The following is a 24,480-nucleotide window of genomic DNA, read 5'->3' as shown; positions in this document are numbered from 1 at the left end:
TAGTATCGTTTCCTCCAACAAGAAACTAATTTTGTTTTTCTTCAGAGAACGGGACTTGAACTCAGGGCCTCATGCTCATTGGGTAGATGCTCTATCACTTGAGCCATGTCCCCAACCTTAGAAAATAAATACTACTTTACATGATTTTACATGCTAATTTTAAGAAAGTGGATATGTGGCCTGAAGTGGTGGAATGCCAGCCTTGAGTGAAAAAGCTAAGGGTCAGTGCCCAAACCCTGAGTTCAAGCCCCAGTGTCATCATAAAAAACAGATAAGGAAATATACAGATAAACAAATGCTAATCTTCTGTTTATGTGGTGCTGAGGAATCAAACCCAGGGCCTCAAGCACGCAAGGCAAGCACTCTACCTCGGAGCCACCTTCCCAGCCACAAATGCTAATCTTAATACACACATATATTATATGGTATATTGCAAATAAATAAAATATAGTACATAAAATAAAATGAAAAAAGTAATAAATAAAATTAAACAATAAAATAAAATGGATCTATGGCAAAAAGTTGATCCTGAGGAGAGGGAAGAAAGAGCAGGAGAAAAACAAAGGAGTGAGTAGCAATGCTCAACAAGAAATATACTAATTACCTTACTCATGTAACCCCTCTGTACAGCATCTTTACAATAAAATTAAATTTAAAAAAAAGTTGATCCTGCCAGAGCACCTAACAATGGCACAAGTACACAAATGTCTGAGTTTAGCAGTCTACAAATTTTAAGTTTTAAAGTTCGTAATTTACAAAATGGCTTCCATTATTCATTCTGTGCGTCTCAGAGGATAGCCTCCCTGGACATAGGCAGACCCCACCTTCCAGGCCCAAACCAGGCCAGGTCACCCACCCACCCACACATCCATGTTTCTTGCTCTGGGTGCACTTGGATCTGCTCATCAGCCTCAGTCACCTAACCCATAGGCTGCACAATGTAGTAGCTGTCAGGGACCAGAGGGAGTTGGGTGTCTCTGGTGTAGAATTACCTTTGGCCACATAGTATATAGTAAGTGTGGTCACTCTTTCCACTTGGTGTGACCTTTCTTTAAATAACTACAGACCTCATCACTGAGTGGGCAGCAGCTGTGTAGGACGGACACTAGGGCTGGGGAGCCAAGCACATCGTGAGCCTCACAATGTACCCATAGCCAGGTCTTCAGAACCCTAGGATGCTTGAAAATTCACTAATCATTTCTTTTCCCTATTAAAACATTTCAATTAAACAGAGATTAAAGCTTTATAGATTTAAGAAAATACATTCAAATGGGCAAACTTGTACTGTGGGGAAAAAAACAATTTATATATACAATCTGTCAGTGGTAGATTTTGAATTACTTGTTCCTTTAAAAAAAATTGACCCACAGTTCCCAATTTTCACCCAATCTTGCCACCCCAATTAATGACTTATCCAATGTTCCATGATTCACTAGGGAGGTTGGAATTGGGGATTCTCTTGCCTGGAGTTCCTCCTTTGCCTTCCCCTCCTTCCAGCCCACTCCTTAAGGCACATGATCCCATGACAAATTTCTTCCAACTTGCAGTTCAAAGAGAAGTCAGCACCTGTTGCCAGGAAAAGGGGGTGGGGGGTATAATCTGGGGGCGTTAGCACCTGCAACTGACAGCACACTAGCTGGGGGAAAAGACATCTATCTAAGATGGGCCTATTCCCCAGCTATGTTTGTGTCCCGGAAGTTATCTTCTCGCTCCACATCCAATACTTGCAGTCTCTGATCCATTCAGGATTTACCAAAGAAAACAACCCCCTCAGCTCATAATCCAAAACTTGTGACTCTAGAACAACTCCAATACTGGAAGGTAAATAATTAGATGTTGGATGGTAACAATGGGAGAACTCGGCCCAGAAAGAGGCCAAGATTTATCCAAGGTCACTCATTAGAAAGAGACATCCCAGGTGTCCCAGATGCCCAGACACAATGTTCCCACTCTGCCATGCTATAATCTCTTACCAGCTGCCACACTCTCTACAAAAGGTTTTCTCTTCCTTCATTGACAGCTAAAGAAAAAACAATGGAAGTTATATTTTTTTCTGGGGGAGTTTCACAGTTGCAACTGTTACACAACCACACAATGGGAGGATGTTGTAACTTCAAAAAGACAGGGAATCATTGCTCCAATAAGAATTCAAGATAATCCGGGAACTGAGTCTAGACAAGACCCAGACAAGAAGGGCTGGCTGAGAGGCCCCTTTCAAAAACCATCCCTTCTCCACCAGACAGACAGGGTGGCAGGTGTCACAAGTCCATTTCAGTCATGTTCCTGAAACAGTGACCTTATTGAGGTAGTTCATTTCAAGGTTCCTGGACCTTCATCTGTACAATGGAAATGACACCTTCCAGCCATGTAAACTGAGGATATGGAAATGCTGAGTGAATTTCATAGTGATATGCTACAAGATCTAACAGATGAGTTATCATTACTATGGTGATAATTACCATCTTCTTTAAATTTATTGAGGGTTTACTCCATAAAGCAAATAACCTTCCTCACCTCCGATGCCTGGTGGGCAGAGGCCATGATAGAGATAACTGCTCTATTGGACAGGATTCCAGAGGAGTACTCGTGGCCCAGGCTTCCTGTCAATCCTTGGGCAAATCCCCAGATGACTTCTGCTCAATGCCTGGGGCATGGGGATGAGCTGTGCAGACCACAGTGAACGACACTCATTCCTCCCTGCCTATGCAGCTTGGGAAATCTGCATCAACCTCAGAGTCCTCCACCTACTGCATCGCCCCCAAACTCTCTCTCTTTCTCCTGAGTGGCCTGAGGCTGCTTGCTGGACCTGCTCGTGATTCTTACAGTTAGTTCGTCCTACCTACTCTTCACTGTCATGGGAATCCTCCGGACTCAAATCCTCCATTCCCGTCTCCCACCACACATCATCTGTTGCTCATTCACCAGTCACTACATGCTGAGGACAGGCTGCCCTCTGCCTAGTAGTCCCTCCGGTCATGTCAGCCAGCTCCTGATCATCCTTCAACACCCTTCTGCTCCAAAAGCTCTCTGCATACTCTCTGCACAGGACGGTCAACAGTCTGCAGATGGGTTTCCAGGGCAGGGAGCCCTGTAATCTGTAATCCTAGCTTTTCATACACAGGAAGGAATTGCTACATAGATAGAAAAGGAAAGAAGGCTGGGCACTGGTAGCTCATGCCTAAAATCCTAGCTTCTCAGGAAACAGATCTGAGGATTACAGTTCAAGCCAGCCTGGTCTAGAAAGTCTGTGAGAATCTTATCTCCAATTAAACACCAAATAGCCAAAGTGGAGCTCTGGCTAGAGAGCCAGCCTTGAGCAGAAAAGGCTAAGGGACAATGCCCAGGCCTTGAGTTCAAACCCCAGTAATACCAGTATACACACACACACACACACACACACACACACACACACACACACACACACACACGTGCGCGCACATGCAAAAATAAAGACAGAAAGAGAAAAGAAGGGAACTATTAAATAATTGTCCAGAGTCTACTAGCTTCCTTCATCAAGCTTTCATCAGCCCATTCATTCAGTCTCTGGTAAATGTGATTATTCAAGATAGTAAGTAACAACCACAGACACGTGCTAAGACATTCAGTTGTTGTTTCTGCCTGTCTTTCAAACCACCCATTGAGATACACACTGTTATCCCATTTTACAAATAAGGACACTGAGGCCTTACAGAGAAAGCAACAAGCCCTAACTAAGTAACTTAGCTGCTAAATGATAGGCTTTGGTCTCACCCAACACAGAGCCCTGTTCTCAGCCAGTTCTAGTCAGCCTCTCACTGACCCTACATGCCTAGAACCCCAGCTCATCAGCAGGAACTAGCGGGGACCACCCTACCTCAGCATGCCTCCTCTGAAACTCTTGACAGCTTATCTGAACAAGGAGAGCTTTTGTCTTCTGGAGTGAAGAATTTGTTTTTTGTTTTGTTCTGAGGGGGAGGGGGTTCTGGTACTGAGACTTGAACTCAGGGCCTGGGTACTGTCCCTCAGCTCTTTTGCTCAAGGCTAGTGCTCTTACCACTTGAGCCACAGCTCCTCTTCCAAAGGCTTTTTGGTGGTTAATTGGAGATAAGAGTCTCACAGACTTTCCAGCCTGGCCTGTGTTTGAACCTCCGTCCTCAGATCTCAGGCCTCTTTCTTTTTCTATGTGGCAGTAGTTCCCTTTGTAGGATAAACTGGATTTACAAATGTGAGAAAGCTTTGCTCCTGGATTAAAGGCATGAGCCACCAGTGCCTGGCACTCTCTCACTCTCTCGCTTGTCTGCCCCTGTAGCCCACCTGCTTCCCCTCAGCTTTACCGACCAATCCAACTACCATTCTAAATCTACTCAGGCCTCAACCCAAGACATCCTGTTGGTTCTCTAGGCTCTCTGGGTGCAATGTGTGGCCCACAGCCAATCTCACAACCAGCCCAGGGGCACTGGGACAACAGGCTCTGGGGGGGCAGTTACCACATTCCTGTTGGGGGATGGACCAGCAAGTATGGGCCAAAAAGCCTTTCCTTCAGCCACTAGGACAAAGAGCAAGTACTAGAGAGGGTTGGTGCCTAGGGCTCCGCAGAGCAGGTACAGGGCCACGCCCACAGGACAGGAATTAAAGGTTGCCTCACCCCAGGGAGAAAGTGGCAGAAGGTCATTGGGGCACTGGGGCATGACTTCTGGGGCAAGGCATTGGTCATCCTAGCCAGCTTGGCACCCAGGGGCCTCTCTGTGTAGCTGGGTCAACAAAGGAACTATTCCCAAACACCTCAACCCTGAGCTTCAGAGCCCTCCTTGAAAGAGGGACATTGGGAGGCTGAGTGAGCTCAGCATGGGGGCCAATGTGGTACAGCTTCAGAGCTGCCCACAACTCATTCATTCAACGAATATTCAGAAATGCCCCAGATCAAACTCAAAGATTAACTCAAAATGGGTCAGAGTCCTGAACTACAAAATGCTTCAGAGAAAACAGAGACAAAAGCTTTGTGATACTGTGTTTAATCAGGATTTCTTAGGTATAATACCAAACCCAGGAAATAAGACAAATACACTTCATGAAAATTTTTAAATTTTATGAACCAAAAGACACTGTAGATAGAATTAAAAGGCAACCCATCAAATAGAAGAAAATATTTGCAAATCATGTGACTGATAAGGATTGCTATCAATAATACACAAAGGCCTGACACAAGTGCTCATGCTTGTAATCCCAGCTGCTCAGGAGACTGTGAACTGAGGACTGCGGTTCAAAGCTAGTCGGGGTAGCAAAGTCTGAGAGACTCTTCTCTCCAATTAACCACCAGAAAACCGGAAGTGGCACTGCAGCTCAAAGTGGTAGAATGCTGCTAGCCTTGAGCTAAAGAGCTCAGGGACAGTGCCCAGGCCCAGAGCTTAAGCCCCATGACTGACAAAACACACACACACACACACACACACACACACACACACACACACACACACACACACACACACACACACACACACACACACACACACACACACACACACACACACACACACACACACACACATAGAACTAGAGAAGCTAAGCACTGGTGGCTCAAGCTAGGACCTGTGTCCTAGCTACTCAGGAGGCTGAGATCTGAGGATTGTAGTTCAAGGTCAGCCCAGGCAGAAAAGTCTATAAGCTTTTTATTTCCAATTAACTAGGAAAAAGTCAAAAGTGAAGGTGTGGTTCAAATGAAAGAACACTAGTCTTAAGAAAAAAAGCCAAGCAAGAGCATGAAGCCCTGAGTTCATGCCCCAGTATTGGCACCAAAAAAAAAAGAATATATGCTGGACACCAGTGATAACTCATGTCTGTAAGCCTTGCTTAGATCTGAGGATCAAGGTTCAAAGCCAGTCCAGGCAAGGAAGTCCTTAAGACTTTTATCTCCAACTAACTGGGGGGGGGGGGGGGGGGGAGAAGCCAGAAGTAGAGCTGTGGCTCAAGTGGTAAAGAGCTAGCCTAGAGCAGGGACAGCACCCAGGCCCAGAGTTCAAGCACCATAACCCACATTAAAAACAAACAAACAAAAAACAGAATTAACAGTAGCAAAATCCCAAGCAACCTGATTCTAACTGGTCAAACCGCTTAATAGCTTTCTTCAAGGAAGATATTCATATGAAAATATGCTTAATCAAGAGGGAAATACAAACCAAAACTACAGTAAGATAGCCATTAGAATGGCTACTATCAAAACCTGAAACTAAAATTTGCTGGCTAGCTTGTGGGAAAACTAGTAGCCTTGTGTTCCTTTGGTGGGAATGCAAACTGGTGCAGCTGCCACAGGAAAAAGGTATGGTTGTGCCTCGAAACCTAAAAATAGAATTGCCATAAGATCCAGCAGTTCTATTTCTGCATGTATCTGAAAGCAAAGTCTCAAAGTAGGTATCTTCATAACCATGTTTGTGACACCATAACTCATAATAGCTCTACTGTGGAAACAGCCCAAGAATCCGTCATCAAATGAACTGAGAAACAAAATATGGGTAGATGCCTACAACAAAATATTATTCTGCCTTAAAAAGGAAACAAATTCTGACATATGCTACCTCGTGGATGAACCTTAAGGACATTATCCTAAGTGAAACAAGTCAGTTTGAAAAGGAAAAAAGACAGCCAAGTGCTAGTGGCTCATATCTGTAATCCTAGCTACTCAGGAGGCTAAAACCTAAGGACAGAGGTCTGAAGTTAACCCAGGCACACAAACCTATGAGATTCTTACCTCCAATTAACCAAGCAAAAGCCCAAAGTAGAGGCACTGTCTCAAATGGTAGAGGGCCAGCTGTGAGCAAGTAAGCCAAGCAAGAGAGTGTGAAGCTGAGTTCAAGTCCCAGTACTGGCATGCAGAAAGAAAGAAAGAGAAGAATGAAAGGTGGTGAGGGGAGGTGGAGGGGGTGGAGAACAAATACTGTATGATTCTACTTAGTCAATCACAGACAGAAAGGAGAATGGATAGGATTAGGAGAAGGATTGACAATAAATGGGGAATTATAGTTAGGTGGGGAACAAACCTAAAATTTATTTTATAAGATGAAAAGAGTTATGGGGGGAAAAAAAGAAAGAACCCTTGGGATTGGATGTGTGGCTAAGAGGGTAGAACAGTAACAACCAATAAGCAAAAGATACCAAGTTCCAGTCCCAGTCTCAGACAAAAAAAAAAGAGTTATGGAGGACTGGGGGTGTGGCTCAAGTGGCAGAGTGCCTGTCTGGCAAGCATAAGGCCCTGAGTTCAAAACCCAGCACTGATTTTAACAAAATTGCTAGGCATTGGTGGCTCACACTTATAATCCTAGCTACTCAGACAGCTGAGATCCAGATGGCCATGGTTTGAAGCCAGGCTGGACAGAGAAATCTGTAAGACTCCATCTCCAAAATGACCAGAAAAAAAGCCAGGCTGGAGGCATGGCTCAAGTAATAGAGTGCCAGCCAAGTGAGCAAATGAAGTAAGTACAAGGCCCTGAGTTTAAACCCTGGCCCTAGGAAAAAATCAAAAAAGTAAAAATATTTGAGGCCAATGGTAGTACTTGAGCACAACATTGTGAATATATTTAATGCTACTGAAAAATAGCTAAGATGGTAAATTTTGTATTCTGTGTGTTTTTCCATAATAAAGCACCAATTGAAAAAAATACAGAAGTGAAACAGTAAGCAAGATGCAGGTGCCGGGCCCAGGTCTAGAACTGAGGGGTGCTCTGGGTACCAGCAGTAGGAGGCAGCCAAGGAACTAATGTTAACAGACTGTCCTGGAGAGCCATGTTAAAGAAACAAAAGGCCAAGCCAGGCACTGGTGGCTCATACCTGTAAACCTAGCTACTCAGGAGGCTGAGATCTGAGGATCATGGGTTTGAAGAAGCCAGCCTGGGTAGGAAACTCCATGAGACTCTTATCTCCAATAAATGCCAGAAGTAGTGCTGTGGCTCAAGTGGTAGAGTGCTTGCCTTGAGCACAAAGAGGCTCAGGGACAAGCCTGAGTGCCCAGGCCTAGAGTTCAAGCCCCAGGGCTGGCAAAATAAAAGAAAATAAAGTAAGAGGCTGGTCTTGGGTAGACAGTAAGGTGAACAGGAGGGTCAGAGAAGGCTTCACTGAGGAAGATGACACCTAAGGACCTACAGAAGGCCCAAAAGTATTTCAGGAAAAAAAAAAATCCCAGGCAGAGGGAAAAGCAAGCACATCTCAGGACAGCAGCTAAGACTTCTCTCAATCACGAGCCCACTGGACCCTCACAGCACATGCGTATGCAGCCAGGGGGACAGTCAATGGGCACCACAAGTGGACCCCACTTACTGCTGCCCCTAAGCCACTGTAAAGCCCGAAATTATATGACCCACACCCTTTGGTCTCTAAGGGTCCTGAAAAATCAAATGAACACTGGTTTGAGGATCTGCAGATGTCAGGCATTCTCTCTGGCTCTTTCTTCCCTTCCCCCTTCCTACCCACTCATTTTTTTGTTGTTCTTATTATAAAAGTGATGCACAGAGGGGTTACTGTGTCAGCAGTCAGGTAATGAGTACATTTCTTTTTGGGCAATGTCACCTCTTCTTCGCTCTCTCTCTAATCCTGACCCCTGTCACACATGTTGCCCCATACATGGGTGTGTGGCTGAGAATCGAGGAAGGTGGACTTAAGATGAAGACAAATATTAGAAAACCTGTTAGTTGCAACCCCCCAACCCCCGAACTTCACTTCTCTATCTGTAAAACAGGAATGCTCTCCTCTTGCCTACTACATAGGATTTTACAAAGGTCAAATAGAAATGTCAAAAAGGAAAGCCACCTGCTTTTCCTCAGGTACTAGATGAGGGCACTTTCTGAGGCAAGCGCCAGCTACTCAGGAGGCTGAGACAGGAAGACTATCTTTGGCAGAAAAATCTCCAACTAACTACCAGAAAACTGGAAGTGGAAGCATTACTCAAGTGGTAGAGTGCCAGTCTTGAGCAAAAAAACTAAGTAAGAGTATGAGGCCCTGAGTTCAAACCCCAGAATCAGCACACACACACACACACACACACACACACACACACACACACACACACACACACACACACACACACACACACACACACACACACACACACACACACACACACACACACACACACACACACACACACACAGAGGCTTTTTCTGTTATTTGCCTAGTCATTAATAAACTAAATGCTATCCTGTGCTCCAAAATCAGGTAGAAAAGACAAACTATGGAAAGAACCAACCGTTAAGCAGTATTGTCAGACACTCCACAAATAGTATCTGACTTTAGGACATTAAAGCAAGCTTTTTAAGACACAGAAGCTTGAGAGCCAGTGCACAAAGCTTCTCATTCAAGAGGCCTGGGGCAATGCCAGATGTGTAATTATGAATGTTTTCACTCCATTGTTGATTCTGGTGTGCTCTCATGGCTGAGAACTACTGATTAGCTCTCCCAAGCCTGGAAGGAAAGTCCTATCATTACTCTCATTTGGGAACTGGCTAACTACAGCACAGAGTAGCTATCTAATTCCTTAAATCACACAGCTAAAAAAAATCATAAAGCTGAGGTTTGACCCAGACAGTTTGACTCTGAGGACCAGGCTCCACAATTCACTATACACTTTACCCTGTTCTTGTTCCAATCAGCTTTTTGCACTGCCTTCAGCAGCCTTGGGGAGCTGGGAGACAATATCTCACTCCAGACTATATTAAGTTTGAAAGAAAGGTTTATGCCTAGTCTAAGCCCCTATTCATCTGGCATCATCAAGGAATAATGTGTGCTTATAATAAGCAAAGTTTAGAAGTAACTTAGAAGGCTAAGACTTTTTTATGCTTTTTTAGATGGCAGTAGCAAAGTGTACTTCACATTTCTTTACTTCTCAGAGAATACTAAATGGCATATACCTTTCCTCAGGAATGGTATACTGCATGACCAATTCGTTTTGCCCTTTCTTGTTACTGAATCCTGACTGTGTTATATCGTAACACAGTCAGGAGCAGAGGGGAGTGTTGGCTCGCTTGCTCCCTTACTAAATGGTCCCATGTTGGCATGGATGCTGCTGTTTGCTTCTGCCACTGATAAAACCCCACTACTCACCCGAGGTCTATACAGAAACACACCGATGGAACAGATGTACTGCCTACGATGAGTGTGGGAATATGATGACCAGGCCTGTTCAAACCATGTGAAAATTAGAGCAAAATGGCCCTATGTGGGAAAGGTTTGGAATGGATTATGAAAGGGAATTCCCAGCAAGAATATAACACAGAATTAATATAAAAGCTGTGGCCACTGCTCCCCAAGTCCTCCCATGCCCTTTCACTTCTTTGGACCCCTGTTGTTCTGCCTGAGTGGAGACCAGCCTTGTGTGTCCCTCTGGAATAATCAGTTGGGCAATGTGCAATGAGGCCCCATGGAAGGAGCTGGTTTCAGTCTCCCTGGAGGGGAAGGACATTGGACAGTATTGAAGATTCCTGAAACTCTGAGCCCCTCCCCACTGGGAGCAGAATGCTGTCCTGGGCAATGAGCTGGGTTCCTAACATGGTTTAACCTTCCACCAAGAACCACCCCCTCGGAGGTGTGTTCTGATAGGGAGCTGAGGAGGCGTCACCGAATGCTTTTGATTCCCCTGTGTACAAGGCTTATCTCAGGGACAAGGGCAGAGCCCCTGATGTGATGGGAACAATATTTTCACGTTCTCCCCAGCACAGCTCCAAGCCCAGAGAAGGAGCCTCTGGAGCCAGGTGAATGTCAAGTACACCTTCTGAAAAATCAGCACTTCTTCACTCATAAAGGGTTTATTGGGGGGCCTGTAGTGTGCCTGACACCATGCAGGCAGAGGGAGATTTGATGATGGGCTAGCTTTACACATCCTTTTCCCCTGGAGAATTCCAGTCCTGACAAGATGGAGAAGAAACTATGGAAGAGGAAACACACAAAGTAAGATCACAACAAGTGGAGAACCATTGTGCATTGGTTAATAAACCTTAAGGTTAAGAACAGACTTGGCACACAAGCAGGCCCTGAAGAAAAGGACATTTTTCCTTATACAACTCATCTCCCAAATCTTCTACACCTCTGTTTCATCTGGGGAAGCCTCTCCCATGTAGTTCATTTATCCTAAGCCCTACCATGGAGGCAAGTCTGGCCTCCCCGGTGCCCTGGCTATGCCACTAATGCCCTGTCAGCCCATTTCAGGGGCTTCTGTGTACCTCATTAGATTAGCCACACTGAGGTGGTCAGGACCCTGTGCTTTGAGGCTGGCAGGGTTAGGTTCACATCCCAGCCCTGTGGCTGCCTTCCCAGGTGGCTTGGAGAAAGTGATTGTGATTCCCTAAGTTCGCCTTCTCATTTATCAGGGTACCAACCTCACTGGCAGACCGAGGATTAGACAAGTCTAATCCATCTGAAGGTTCTAGCCTAAGGCCTGACACATAACAAGCAACCTCTAAATGGTAGTGATTTTGCATGATTACTGTTAATAATGATAATGATGGCCATGATGGCGAAATCTTTGGCTGATGCTTCACTACCTGCCAAGTCAAACTCCTCACCAGGACATTAAACCTATCCTCATAAAACAGTTTCCCTGTCTGTGTCTGTGTGTTCTGAGGTGGCTAACGGGTGGATAAAAATTCACCAGGGCAGGACTGGAGGTTCAGCTCAGTGTAGAAAGCCTGCTTAGAGTACTCTACTCCTAGCATCACAAAAATGAAAAAGAAAACTCACACCTATAATCCTAGCTACTCAGGAGCCTGAGATCTGGGAATCATGGTTCAAAGCCAGCCTAGACAGACAATTCTAAGAGCCCCTTATCTCCAGTTAACTACCAAAAACATAAAGTGGAGCTCTGGCTTATGTGGTAGAGCACTAGCTTTGAGCAAAAAAAGCTGAGGCACAGCACCTAGGCCCTGAGTTCAAACCCCAGTACCAGCACTCCCCCCAAAAGGAAACAAAACCTCACCAGTGTAACAAGGAACACAAAAGGCTAGGGATGCAGTTAACCGACTGGATCACAGCAAAGGGAGCACTTCTAAGAGAGGGATTTCAGAAAGTGGCACTTGAGCTGGGCCTTGAAAGATGTATCTGGAGATGAAACATAAAGGTATAAGCGTATATATAAAGATATAAACATATAACGTGCATAAAGGGAGGCATATACTTCTTGAGAGGAGCCGCTGGGAGCCAGGGGTCATGGCTCATGCCTGTCATCCTAGCTACTCAGGAGGCTGAGATCTGAGGATCACAGTTCAAAGCCAGCCTGGGCAAGCAAAGTCTGTGAGAGTCATCTTCAATAAACCACCAGAAAAACTGGTAGTGGTGCTATGGCTCAAGTGGTAGAGTGCTAGCCTTGAGCTGAAGAGCTGAGGGACAGCGCCCAGGACCAGAGTTCAAGACCGACAAAAAAAAAAAAAAAGAGGAGCCCCCTAGGGCCCACGAGAGGAGGAACAGCAAAACTATTCCAATGCTGCTCAGCCTCAATCTACCCAATTGCGAGGACTGCTTCATGGGGTTCCTTGGAGAATTTAGCATAGGAGCTAGGAGAGCCATTTTCTGGAAAGTCCTATTTGCTATTGCTGCTTCTTTGCTTCTTTTTCTTCATCCTCCCTCTCCCCCTTCTTCTGGCTGATAGTTTCTCCTCCTTCTCCTTGGCCTCTTTATTTATTTATTTGCCACTCCTGGTACCTGAACTCTCAGAGTCTGGGTGCTGTCACTCAGCTTCATTTTGCTTAAGGCTAGTACTCTACCACTTGAGCCATAGCTCCACTTTTTGGTAGTTTAGTGGAGATAAGAGTCTCACTAACTTTTCTGACTGAGCTGATTTCAAACCTCAATCCTCAGATTTCAGCCCCCTGAGTGGTGAAGATTACGGGCATGAGCCCCAGGGTACCCAACCTCTTCTTTTCTTCTTGAAAGGGCTGGTTGTTCCTTTTCCTCCTCCTTCTCCTTTATTTTTCCCCAAGTACTAGGGCTGAAACTCAGAGCCTCAAGCTCTTGTTAGTTCTCTTGTTGTTTTAATGTCAAGGTTGGTGCTGTAACACTTGAGCCACCCTTCCACTTCTAGCTTTTTGTTGGTTCGTTGGATAAGAGCCTCTCAGTTTGTCTGGCTGGATGGTTTTGGACAATGATGCTCAGATCTCATCTTCCTGAGAAGCTAGAATTGCAGGCATGAGCCACTAGCAGCTAGCAAGGGCTGGTTTCTTAGAGAAGGCTCACTAGCAACTGTGACTCCCTCCGCATAGCTGCTGAAAGATTTGGCTGAAGATGAAGGAGGCTGGGAACACCTAGTGCCTGGATTCACATTAAGAATATCATGCTGTTCTGCCTTTGCTGCAGCAGGCACAGCGTGGCCTACACGGTCACACACACAGTACTTGACAGATAGATGGATGGGTGGATGGATGGGCATTTGAGTTCTGGAATGCCTTACCCATGAGTCTGTTTCTCCTGGTTATACAGGATGTGCTGCAGATGTATTAAGCCCTGCTGTGCCTGAGCTGGCTAGCAGCATGAAAGCCAGGTCAGCCTCAGAGCCCAAGAGCCGGGGCAGAACCCTCCCCAGTGTTCTGGGTCCCACACTTCCCTGCAAAGAGCTTGAGACCAGAAATAAAGGCGCAAGCAGCCCCGTTGCCAAGGATGTTTGCCATGGCAACATCAGGGAGCGACTCGTGGGCCGGCTGCTGCAACTGCAATCACAAGGAAGGAAATACGGCTGCAGACCTGCCGAAGAGCAGCCATCTCGGCCAACAGCTGAGTGCCCAGACAGTAGGTCCCAGACAGTGGAGTCCTCTGCTAGCAGGCACATGGCAACCAAGGGTCTCAGCCTGTCCCAGCTGAGTCACATCTGTTTCCAGGTTGTTTCTTTAGTTCAAGGTAAGAACATGAAGCAAGATGGTACTCCCTATAGTACTCCCAACACCCAGAAAACTCAAGTTGATCTTTGTGTCTTATGTTTTATACCACTGTCATTGTCATCATTGAAGAGACTGCCATTTGCTGAACAGTGTTACAAGCCTGCAGTTACCTTAAGTCATCCTACAAGAATATAAGTTCCTGGCTGGGAATGTGACTTAGTGGTAGAATGTTCACCTAACATTCATGAAGCCCTGGGATCAAGTCCTCAGTACCACATAAACAGAAAAGGCCAGAAGTGGTATTGTGGCTCAAGTGGTAGAGTGCTAATCTTGAGCAACAGAAGCTCAGGAACAGTGCCCAGGCCCTGAGTTCAAGCCCCAAGACTAGGGGAAAAAAAAGAATATAAGTTCCCAATTTGACATATGCAACATGGTCAGAGAGATGAAGACTCTTACTCAAGGTCACACAGCTAGTAAATGGTACAGCCCTGATTTTAAAACTTTAGGCAGTTAAAGCTCCAAAGCCCAGACTTAGTTCTTGGCCACTACCTCCTCTTTTCAAGTGGGATCTAGCTGGATTTATTTGTCTGGAAGTCAGTTTTGCTATTGCTACTAAGGCAAGATGGGATTCTTTAGCAGCTACTGTCTCAGGCAAGGCAGGATTGTGGACCTAGACCTCTGGGCCTGCATTTATCTTTTCTTAATACTCAGGACCACTATCAATTGAACCTCAACTAATCTGCACTAAAACCCTTTGGGTGGCATTGAGGGACTAGGGAAGGGAAGAGCTTTTGAATTCATGGTCTCTGGTCTTGTTTTTACCCAGAAACTGGCCTGCATTTCAATCTTCCTACCTATGCCTCCCTAAGTAACTAGAATGATAGGCGCATGCCACCATGCTCAGCTTGTTAGGATGAGGTCTCACTAACTTTTTGCCAAGACTCACTTCCCACAGTGATTCTCCGGATCTCTACTTTCCATGTAGTTGGGATCACAGGTGTAAGCCACTAGGCCAGTCCACAACCCTGTAAAGTTCGTGCTATTTTCAGCCTCACTTGGGAAAAGAAAAGGCCAAGGCACCAGAAGCTCTTGCCCAAGCACTAAGACTTTATCCCAGGGAGCCCAACCCTAGACTCAGAGCCCTCACACTCACCTAAACAATTAGAGCAAATGTTTATTTTCCTAGTAAAACCCCCAGCAGTAATTGCAGGCCTTTGGGGATAATTAATCAATGACTTTCCCCTCCCATTTGTAAAGTCTCCACGGTCTTCTACTCTAGACTCAGATAGCAACTCTCAGACAGGAAAAGAACCTGAGAGTTAGGCTGTCACCATGAGCTTGCAGGCCCTGTGCCCAGCTCCACCTGTGATCTTAGGACAGCCTCTCCTCTGAGCTCTGGGAAGCAGGCTACAGAACGCCATCCACATCCCCACTTACCTCCCTCACTGCATGGTCCTGGGTTGGGAGTCAACTACAAGAAACACATCCAGGGTCCCTGGAGACCTGCCCTAGTTCCAACGGCCACCCAAAGCCCAGGCTTTGCAGGCACCAGTGTTTCTCAAAGGACACCCACCCTGACCTCTCTCAGAGCCAACACACACACACACACACACACACACACACACACACACACACACACACACACACACACACACACACACACACACACACACACACACACACACGAAGTCTGGTGCTAGACAAGTGTTGGCCAGGGAATCAGGTGCCTGGGCCTCTCTGTCACCTCACACACTCTCTTCTGGAAAAGGTGGGTGGGTCTCTAAGGGCCTACTTGGTCTACCATGACACTAGGTGGGGTTCAAATCCTGGGTTAACTATTTATGAGCTATTATACTTCAAACAACGGATCCACTTTTTTTGTACCTCAATTTGAGAACAGGACCAACGTTCCTAAGTCACTGGGAATAACCCATGCCACAGCCTCAAGTCTCTTCAGAGAGACACATGACATAGTCATACACAATGTAGTGTGTGGAGGATAGAGTGAGAGGGGCCACACATTGGTAATGGTGGCATCTGGTGATGGAAGCTTGGGGGCTTACTATGAACTATTGTTCAAACATTTTTGAACACTTTACAGGCATTGTCTCAACTAGTCTTCATCCAATGTAATCAGGATACACTGGTCTGGGAAGAAAACTTTCTCACTCACCCTTCCAGAGCCTTCAGTCTATGTTCAGCACCAAAAGATGTCCAGATAACCATGGGTGGTAAAAGGCATTTCTGTACTTGGGTGTAAGAAGAACAGGCCAGGTTCCAGTGGCTCATGCTCATAATCCTAGCCACTCAAGAGGCAAAGATATGAGGATCATGGGTTAAAGCCAGCTGAGGCAGGAAAGTCTGTAAGATTCTCATCTCCAATTAATAAGCAAAAAGCTGAAAATTGAAGTATGGCTTGAATGATAAAAGGCCAGCCTTGAACAAAAAAAGCTAAAGGACAGCACCCAGGCCCCGAGTTCAAGCTTCAGAACTGATATACACATACACAGATACACACATGCACACACACGCACGCACACACACACATACACACACAGAGGCAGGATGGCTGGCTTATGGGCTTTCAAGCAAGATTTAAATTCATTAAGATGATAGAGAGGAGGATACCAGAGGCCATTCCATTCATTCCACAGCCCTTTCTACTCAACCCCTTCCCAAGCACTCTTGAACTGCAGATACAAAATGAGAAATAGTACATACCCTGAAGAAGTTTAGAGGGTGAGTATTTAGGTTCACTTAATGAGGATGAAAACATCTCATCTCCTGTGAACCAGATACTTGGCTATTCTCAGTAGAGAAAAAAAAAAAAAGTCGGTGGCTCATGCTACCCAGGATGCTGAGATATGAGGACTGTGGTTCAAAGCCAGTCCAGGAAGGAAAGTCTATGAGACGCTTATCTCCAATAAACCACCAGAAAACCAGAAGTGGTACTATGGCTCAAGTGGTAGAGCACTTGCCTTGAGCTGAAGAGCTCAGGGACAGTACACAGGCCCAGAGTTCAAGCCCCACAACTGAGAAAAAAAAAGAAAAGAATATGAATCAAATAAACAAAAATCCTTGCTCTCATGGGGCTTAATATCTTGGAGTGATCTTCTAAGTGACATTTAACATAACCTAAATGAGAACAGATATATAAATCCATATAGTCATTTGGTTTGCATCCACTCCTCACAAACACTAGGCCAGAAGAGAGAGAAGAGAAGTCACTCCAACCCAAATGATTCTTCACCAACCCAGTGTTTATGGGACAAGTCTGAGGAACTTGGCTACCTTGTACATTCTCTTCTGAATAATTTCATCTGGGTTCCAACCACTCTTATAAATATGTTTCATGTGTGTGTGTGTGTGTGTGTGTGTGTGTGTGTGTGTGTGTGTGTGAGTACATGATTACACAGACTGGGGGTATGGATCAAGTTGTAAGTGTAGTTTGCCTCACAAGACCCTAAATTTAATCCTCAGTACTACCACAGGAGTGGGTACAGGAGTTAGTTCTAGATTTAATTCTATCATCCTAAAGTGCTCCAAAGAGAGGGTTCCAAGTTTTATAGGCAGCAGGTCAACACTCATTTTACATAGAGTGTATTATCCCCATTTCACAGATTAAGAAACTGAGGCTTAGCTGGGTACCAGTGGCTCATGCCTATAATCCTACCTACTCAAAAGGCTGAGATCTGAGGATTCAGGTTCAGAGCTAGCCTCGGCAACAAAATTTATGAGATATTTAGTTCCAAAAAAGCCAGAAGTAGCCAGGCGTCGGTGGCTCATAACTGTAATCCTAGCTACTCAGGAGGCTGAGATCTGAGGATCGCAGTTCAAAGCCAGCCCTGGCATAAAAGTCAGTGAGACTCTTACCTCCAGTAAAACTCCAGAAAACCAGAAGTGGCGCTGTGTCTCAAGTGATCAAGCACTCGCCTTGAGCTAAAGAGTTGAGGGACAGCACCCAGGCCCAGAGTTCAAGCCCCATGACCAACAAAATTTTAAAAAGCCAGAAGTAGAGCTCTGGCCCAAGTGGTAGAGTGCTAGCCTAGCCTTGAACAAAAAAAAGAGACAGCGCCCAGGACCTGAGTTCAAGCCCCAGGACTGGCACAATTAAAAAAATAAAATAACACATGAGGCTTAGGCTTTACAGTTCTGTCTTCTCTCTTCTCAACATGCCTTTGGTGGCTCAGATTACCAGGAAAACAGCTTCTTGCTTTCAGGAAGCTTACAGTAGGGGCACACCATCCACTAACCCTAGCTCTTCAGTGAGCACTCAAACAAACCATAGAATTGTAAAATAGCACCTACACTGTACAGAACCTTTGTACATAGAGAAAGCTGGCAGAGTGCACAGGATCCTGCGGGTGCTATATAAATGTCGTGGTGATGGAAATGAAGAAGACAGCTGTTAGCGCTGCAGTGCTCCTGTCGTGACCTCACTTCCAAGCCTAAGGCCCCATTTGGGAGGCTGCTTCTGACTCAGGCCAGTACTCCAGCTATTATTTCAGGGAGGAAAGGAAGAGAGTGACTCATGGCAGCCTAGTAGAGCTCTTGGCTGGCCCCTACCAGCTGGAGAGAAGAGGCCCAAAGGCAAAGGGAAATCTGAGCCCACAGGGCCCAGCTGCTGGGCCTGTGCTTTTTTCATAGGCATCTTGATCATTAGCACTAGCCAAGCAGCCTGGGGAAAGTAAAGCCTAGGGCCTCTGGGGATCATGTCCCCAACTGAACTCAGGTGAAGAAGTTACTCCCCTGGTCTCATGCAGGTGAAAAGTGGGCAAATGTTTGCTACCAGGGCTATACTTCAACCTGCTCCAGCATAGGCGAGAACTCTGGCCTGTTTCTCTGACACCCAGACCTCCCATGGGTGCCTCAGGACTTCAAGTCATTTACCCATTTCCATGTGGTGCTCAGTTCCACCTTTACAATAAGGAGGCCAGATACTAGTTGCAAAAATGGCCAAGTGCACAAACGTGGCATCGCATGGAACAGAACACAAGCAGCCACAGTCCCCTGAGGGGCCAAGTTCAATATCACAATCAAAGAAATACACATTCAAATAATCCAGATGACAAATTTATTGATGAACAAACAAAAAGGTAAAAAAAAAACACAAGTTATCTGGATATGGGAAACCAGTTGTTCACACACAATGACAGTGAGTGTATAAATCAGTAGTCTTTCTAGAAGGCCGTTCCAGAAATGTGTTGACCAAATGCCTGCACAGATCCTTTGATGGAGCAATTTCACTTCTAGGAATTTCAATGAAGGAAAGAACAAATATGCATTTCAGCATTGCATATGATAACAAAAAATTGCAAACAACTTAAATGAGTAACAGGAGACTGGATAAATAGATAAATACATGCTGGTTCAACATTCAATGAGATACTACATAACCATTAAGATAGTACGATACAGAGTAGAATATTTACTGATGGGAGAGATATTCATGACACACTGTCTGGAGGACCAAACTAAAGCAGGTTACAAAGATTTCAAATCACAGCTTAGTATACAAAGAAAAGAAATGAACTATATGAATAGGAAAGACAAAAGTCTTGAAAAAAATATATGAAAACAGTGTCTATCCTAAAAATACTACATATTTCAAACTTTTCCTTAATGCTTGGCTATATTTGCAAACAATATTGTGATTATTTTAGAATAAGAATTAGGACTAGGTGATTTATAAAGTTCTTTCCATCACTGACATCTTGGGCATATTTGTCTAATATCTCAAGTGCCCAAGTGACTTCATACAAGCAGAATTTACTGGGGGCTTACCAATGCCTTGGGAGCATCAGCTTTTTCCCCACAGCTGCAACCCTCTGCATTCCTCTCTTCACAGTTGCTGCCCAGCTGTCTCCCCTGCCAGCCTGGGAGCTTCTGCTTGGCAAGGCCCAGCCGTACCCCTGTCTGTAGTTCATGTGCCCAGCCAAGAGCTGAGCAAAAGAACAGCTTCCACACAGACAGGTGGGCACAAAGATGTAGATATAATTCTAGCTTCCAGAATCTTACGGACACAGGACTCACTAAAAGTGATTAGTTATTTAACAGGCTATGAAAATCAGGAGACAAAGCAGGGCAAGCCAAGCAGGAAGGCCTACTTGAAGAGAATGCCATGCAGGATGGGTGGGCAAAGAAAGGCCCATCACCTAAGCAAAGGTGAAAATAGCCCAAAGTCCTTTGGAATACATGATTTAAACCTTTCCAAGAAACTTTCACAATCCCAATTCCACTAAATTTTCTGCCCTTCGGCCCTAGTGACTAGAAGTTAAGTCTCCTAAACACAGTTCTTTCACTAACAACGTGTTAGTCACCAAAGACAACAAAATCTTTTGGACAGAGACAGTCTATTTTCCCACCAGCGACCTCCCAATGGGAGGGATGGAGGAAGGAAGGGTCACAGAAGGGCTGTGGGGAAGAAGGGACTGCAGGAACAGATATATCACATGCAAACACAGCTCACCCCACACTTGGGCTTCCGCGGCACCACCAGCCCCTATTTGACAGATGGAGGAAGCAGGTTCCAGGAGTTAAAATGGCTTGCGGCAGGCTCACTCAGCTAGCGGGTGGGGAAAGCGACTCCACTCAGGCCTTCTGACTCCAAGTCCAGTGCTATTTCGAGGTAACACACAGGACCTGGAGTCAGGAGCCCTGGGTGGCTCTGTCACCCCCTGGCTGAGTGACCCTGCACAAGCCGATCACCCCTGGAAGCCTCTGGCTCCAACTGTAAAATGAGGAGGCACGAGATGGCCCGCCCAGGTCCTTTTTGGGCTCCGCTCTCAAAGCCTTCTAGGGGTGGCTACAAAGCTCGGCCTATCAATTACATTTCCCAAGTTGGGCTTTCAAAGATCACCAGGAGAGCTTCCGCCTGTCACGTGGTTAGGGTAAGGGGGGGAAAAAAGCAAACGTCCCAGATTAACTTTCACTACACAGCTTCTCCTGACACCTGATTACCCAATTGTCTAGTTTGCCTGGGTGAAATTGCCCCCGCGTAGCAGGCTAAGCTGGCGGCTCAAAGGACAAATAATTCATTCCTGGTGGATCAAACAGTGTCCAAAAGAGACAATTCTCGATAGAAGCGTTCCTCAACGGCTCTCCCTGGCTATTTCTGGCCTTCCATGCAGGCGACCCCAGGCCACAAAAAAAGTGCAAGAAAGGGAGGGGGGGCACTGTCTTCCCAGGAGCCACTCTACCCTTCCCTCCCCAGCCCAGTCCCCCGGTCCCCAGGCGCTGCGCCCTAGCGTACCGGGGCGGGGACCTTCCCTGGGCGCTGACACCCGCGCCGGGCGTGTGACGGAGCCCGGCGACCTCGGCGGGAGCTCCACCGCAGTTTCGTCAGAGGTAAAGGTACGCGCCCGGCGCGCGCGGCGTGTGCACACGCCGACACCCGCGCGCGCAGCCCCGCAGCCCGCTCGTCCCACAGTGCCCCCCGCCTGGAGACGCACGATCCCCAGCCACCGGCTCCTCGGGCCTCCGCTGCGAGACCCTTGGAGCGCGCCCACCCCGCCCGCCCGCCACCGACCGCACGGCCCCGCGGCTCCCCGACGCAGAGGCGTCCGCAGTGGGTTCGGGGCGGCCGACTCCCGCGCGGGGCGGGCTTCCTCTCCGCGACACACCGCTACGCCGTGCCGTCCCGGCCGCCAGCCCTGAAGTCACCACCCGGAGTCTTCCCAGAGCTGCGCGGGAGGCTCGGGGCGGCGGCGTCCCCGGGCGAGCCGCGTCGCGCCGCAAGGAGTCGGCGTGCAAGCCTCTCCCCGCCCACCCGGTCTCATGACAGCTGCCGCCGCCCGGAGACGGGCAGGTCGAACGCCGAGCAAAGTTTCCCTCTCCCCTCCCACTCCCGGCCCCTCCGCCTCCCCCTCCCGCCCAGCGTTATGCAAAACGGGCCGGCACCCGCACTCCCAGTCCCCGTACCGATCGGCCCCCCGCACGCCCCGTGGGGTTCCGCCCCGCGACTCCAGTCCGCACCCCGCCGCGGCCCCGCACCCGAGGTCTCCCCCTAGGCTCCGCCGCGTCCGCAGCCGGCCGGTGCCTCGCAGCCGGGCGCTCGGAGCGAAAGCTCGTAACTCCAGGGCCAAACTTTATGCTCGCAACAGGCGCAGGGTGGGGGAGATGGGGAGCGGGAGGGGGCGCACGCCCGGGGCCGGCGTTCCCCGTTAGGGCTCGTCCCGGCAGCACCCCCCTCCGGGTCTCCGAGCGACAGGCTTCCTCGCCCTCGCCTCCGTCCCCCGGCACACCAGAGCCACCTCTCCTGTCACGCGCGTGCGGCCGGCCGGGCTCCCGGCTCGGCCCGACCCCGGACGCCGCCTAGCCTTCCCTTCCCCCCGCGTCGTGGAGCGCGCGCCGGGGCCGCGCGCCGCAGGGGGACCCGGGCACCCCCGGATCGTCCTTCCGTCCCCAGCCTGCCTCGCTTTCCCCCTGGGGAGCTCCTCGGGAGAGCGAAACCAGGAAGGCGCTGCCTCCGCCGGGGACGTCCACGTGCCCCGCAAACCCCTCCGCCCCTAGCGGGCCGCTGGCTGGAAACTCGGGGCTGCGGGTGCCGGTGGGGAGCTGCGGGGGGCGACAGCATCGTTTTGAGGGGTCACGGGTTGGGGAGGGCGAGGAGACTCCGGGCATGGGGGGCAGGCGCCGGTCCCGCGGCCACAAGTCCACGTGAAAGTACGGCAGCAAGTGCCCGGCGCTGAGGGCGCGCCTACAGCACCCAGGGCCAGCCTGAGGGCCCCCCACTCCTCGGCGCCGCTCCGTCTCCCCCAAAACAAGCGCGGCACCCCCAGCTCTGCCCGCGGGGGCAGCGCCGACTTCAGGTGGCCGCGGCTAGACCCTGCCCGGCGGCGCGGTGTCTCCAGAGCTGCGGCCGCGCTCCGGGGACCTCCGGCTCCCTCGCCCCGTCTCGGGGCGCAGCGCCAGGCACGCGTCAGGGGGGGCTCTGCAGCCTGGAACCCCGATCTCCCCCGCGTGCCCACCGCGGCGTCCCAACCTCCGCAACTGCGGCTGCAGCTCGGCAGCTCAGCCATCTCGGCACGCTGGCCCCGGGCCTGCGGCCCCGACCGGCCGTACCTGCGTGTCTGCCAGATAGTTGAGGAAGAAGGAGGAGAGCTCCTCGTCCAGCAGCGCGCCGCAGTCGTTCCCCGCCATCTTCCAGCCGCGGCTGCAGCGTGCGGCGGAGTCAGCGCCGAGCCGGCCCGGGGGAGGGAGCGAGCGAGCGGGGAGGGAGGAGGGAGGAGGCGGCGGGGCCCGCGGGAGGCGGGAGGCGGGGGGCGGAGCTCGAGCCCCCGGCTGCCGCAGGGCCGCGGGCTGCGGGGGCGGGGCAGCGCGGAGCCCGCACCAGCCTGGGGTCGCACAACCCCCACCCACTTTCCCGCACCCGCGTGTGGCGCCGCGACCCCGTCCCGTGCCCCCCCTCCCCGGCGGGGAGGAAGGCGGCGGCAGCCAGGTGGCAGTGCCCCAGCTCGCCCCAGCCGGGTGTCTGCGCAGCAATGCGGGCAGCCCCCCGCCAGCTGCCCCAGCGAATCACGTTGCGTTAGCGCTGGGCGGGCCCTGCCAGACAACCTGCTCTACACAGCCAGGGAAACTGAGGCGCGGGCAGGCGTGAAACCTCTTTCGAAACCACGGTGGCGCTTCGATAGCTCTGGAGCCCTGACGTTCTCCACCCAGGCTGCCGAGCGGAGAAGGAGGAGAAGCGCACAGCTCCCAGGCAAGGAAGTCAGGGACCGCTACTCGGAGGCGGTGGCGTTCTTCTTCTTCTGGGGGATGTGTTGACCCGTATTCTGCTAAAGCGGGCCGGATCTTCCTCTCCCAGCGCCTCCCAATAACCTCCGCCGGAAAAACGGCAACGAGTTTCTTACCGTGGCCCACGATGTGAGCTGGCTGTGATGCTGTCAGTCTCCCCAGTTCCACTGGCTCCCCACTAGCCAGCACCCCTTCACCCAACAAAGGCATCCTGGGGTGTCCTCCCCCCCCCACTCTTCCGAGGACCAACCCAGTGCTGTCCCCCCACTCCGCCGCATGGGCTCCCCCCCGCCCCCCAGCTCTGCAGGCCTTGCCTTTAAAAACCGGGTCAGCTGCTATCTTTCACTGGCTTCAGGGAAGAATTGAGCCTCACTCTCTCATCAGTGCCTAACGCCTCGAATCTGCTTTTGCACGTGTTGTTTCCCGGGTCATGATAGTTGCTTACTAAAGCACGCATTAACGGGACGAACTAGAGAGTTTTTCATCCCCCCACCCCCCACAAGAGGAAGCTGACCGGGAAGGGTGCAGACCAGGTGAGCGCCTGAGCCAGAACCAGAGCTCTATCTCTGGAATCAACCTTGATCTGTCAGCATCCGCCCCGCTTGTTTGCCAGGTTGGAGACTAGGGTGTGCCTGGATAGAGGCAAGAAGGCGGGAAGATTTAGGGCTGCTTTATTGGACGTGCCAGCCTCCCGCCATCCTCCTGCCCACACTCAGGAGGGCTGCCCCTTCCCTGCCAAGGGCTGTCAGAGGAGGAAACAGTCCCCAGCACCTGCTCAAACCTGAGCAGCAAGGCAAGAGCTTCCTTCTCCAGCCTGAGCTTCCCAGAACCGCAGGGTGTGATTTCACTCTTTGGGCTCACTGCCAGCACGCTTTTAAGGAACGATTCATGCCAAAGAGAGCTACACGTGGTCTGAGAGCACTGG

General features: G+C 49.2%; 1 protein-coding gene across 1 annotated transcript in view; it reads right to left on the bottom strand.

Moving 5' to 3' along the window:
- The window catches only part of Ppargc1b (PPARG coactivator 1 beta), a 114,305-nt gene extending 91,341 nt beyond the window's left edge, over window positions 1–22,964 (bottom strand). The window contains exon 1 of the mRNA XM_070036380.1: window positions 22,884–22,964. Coding sequence (XP_069892481.1) covers window positions 22,884–22,961 — 78 coding nt within the window. The 5' untranslated portion in view covers window positions 22,962–22,964. The remainder of the gene's footprint in view (window positions 1–22,883) is intronic.
- Window positions 22,965–24,480: the final 1,516 nt, after the last annotated feature.

Source organism: Dipodomys merriami, unplaced genomic scaffold, assembly GCF_024711535.1.
Source record: "Dipodomys merriami isolate MVZ:Mamm:240054 unplaced genomic scaffold, mDipMer1.0.p SCAF_27, whole genome shotgun sequence".
In the NCBI taxonomy this organism is placed as follows: Eukaryota; Metazoa; Chordata; class Mammalia; order Rodentia; family Heteromyidae; genus Dipodomys; species Dipodomys merriami.
Note: the sequence above shows the minus strand (reverse complement) of the source record. Positions and strands in the feature narration are given on the sequence as shown.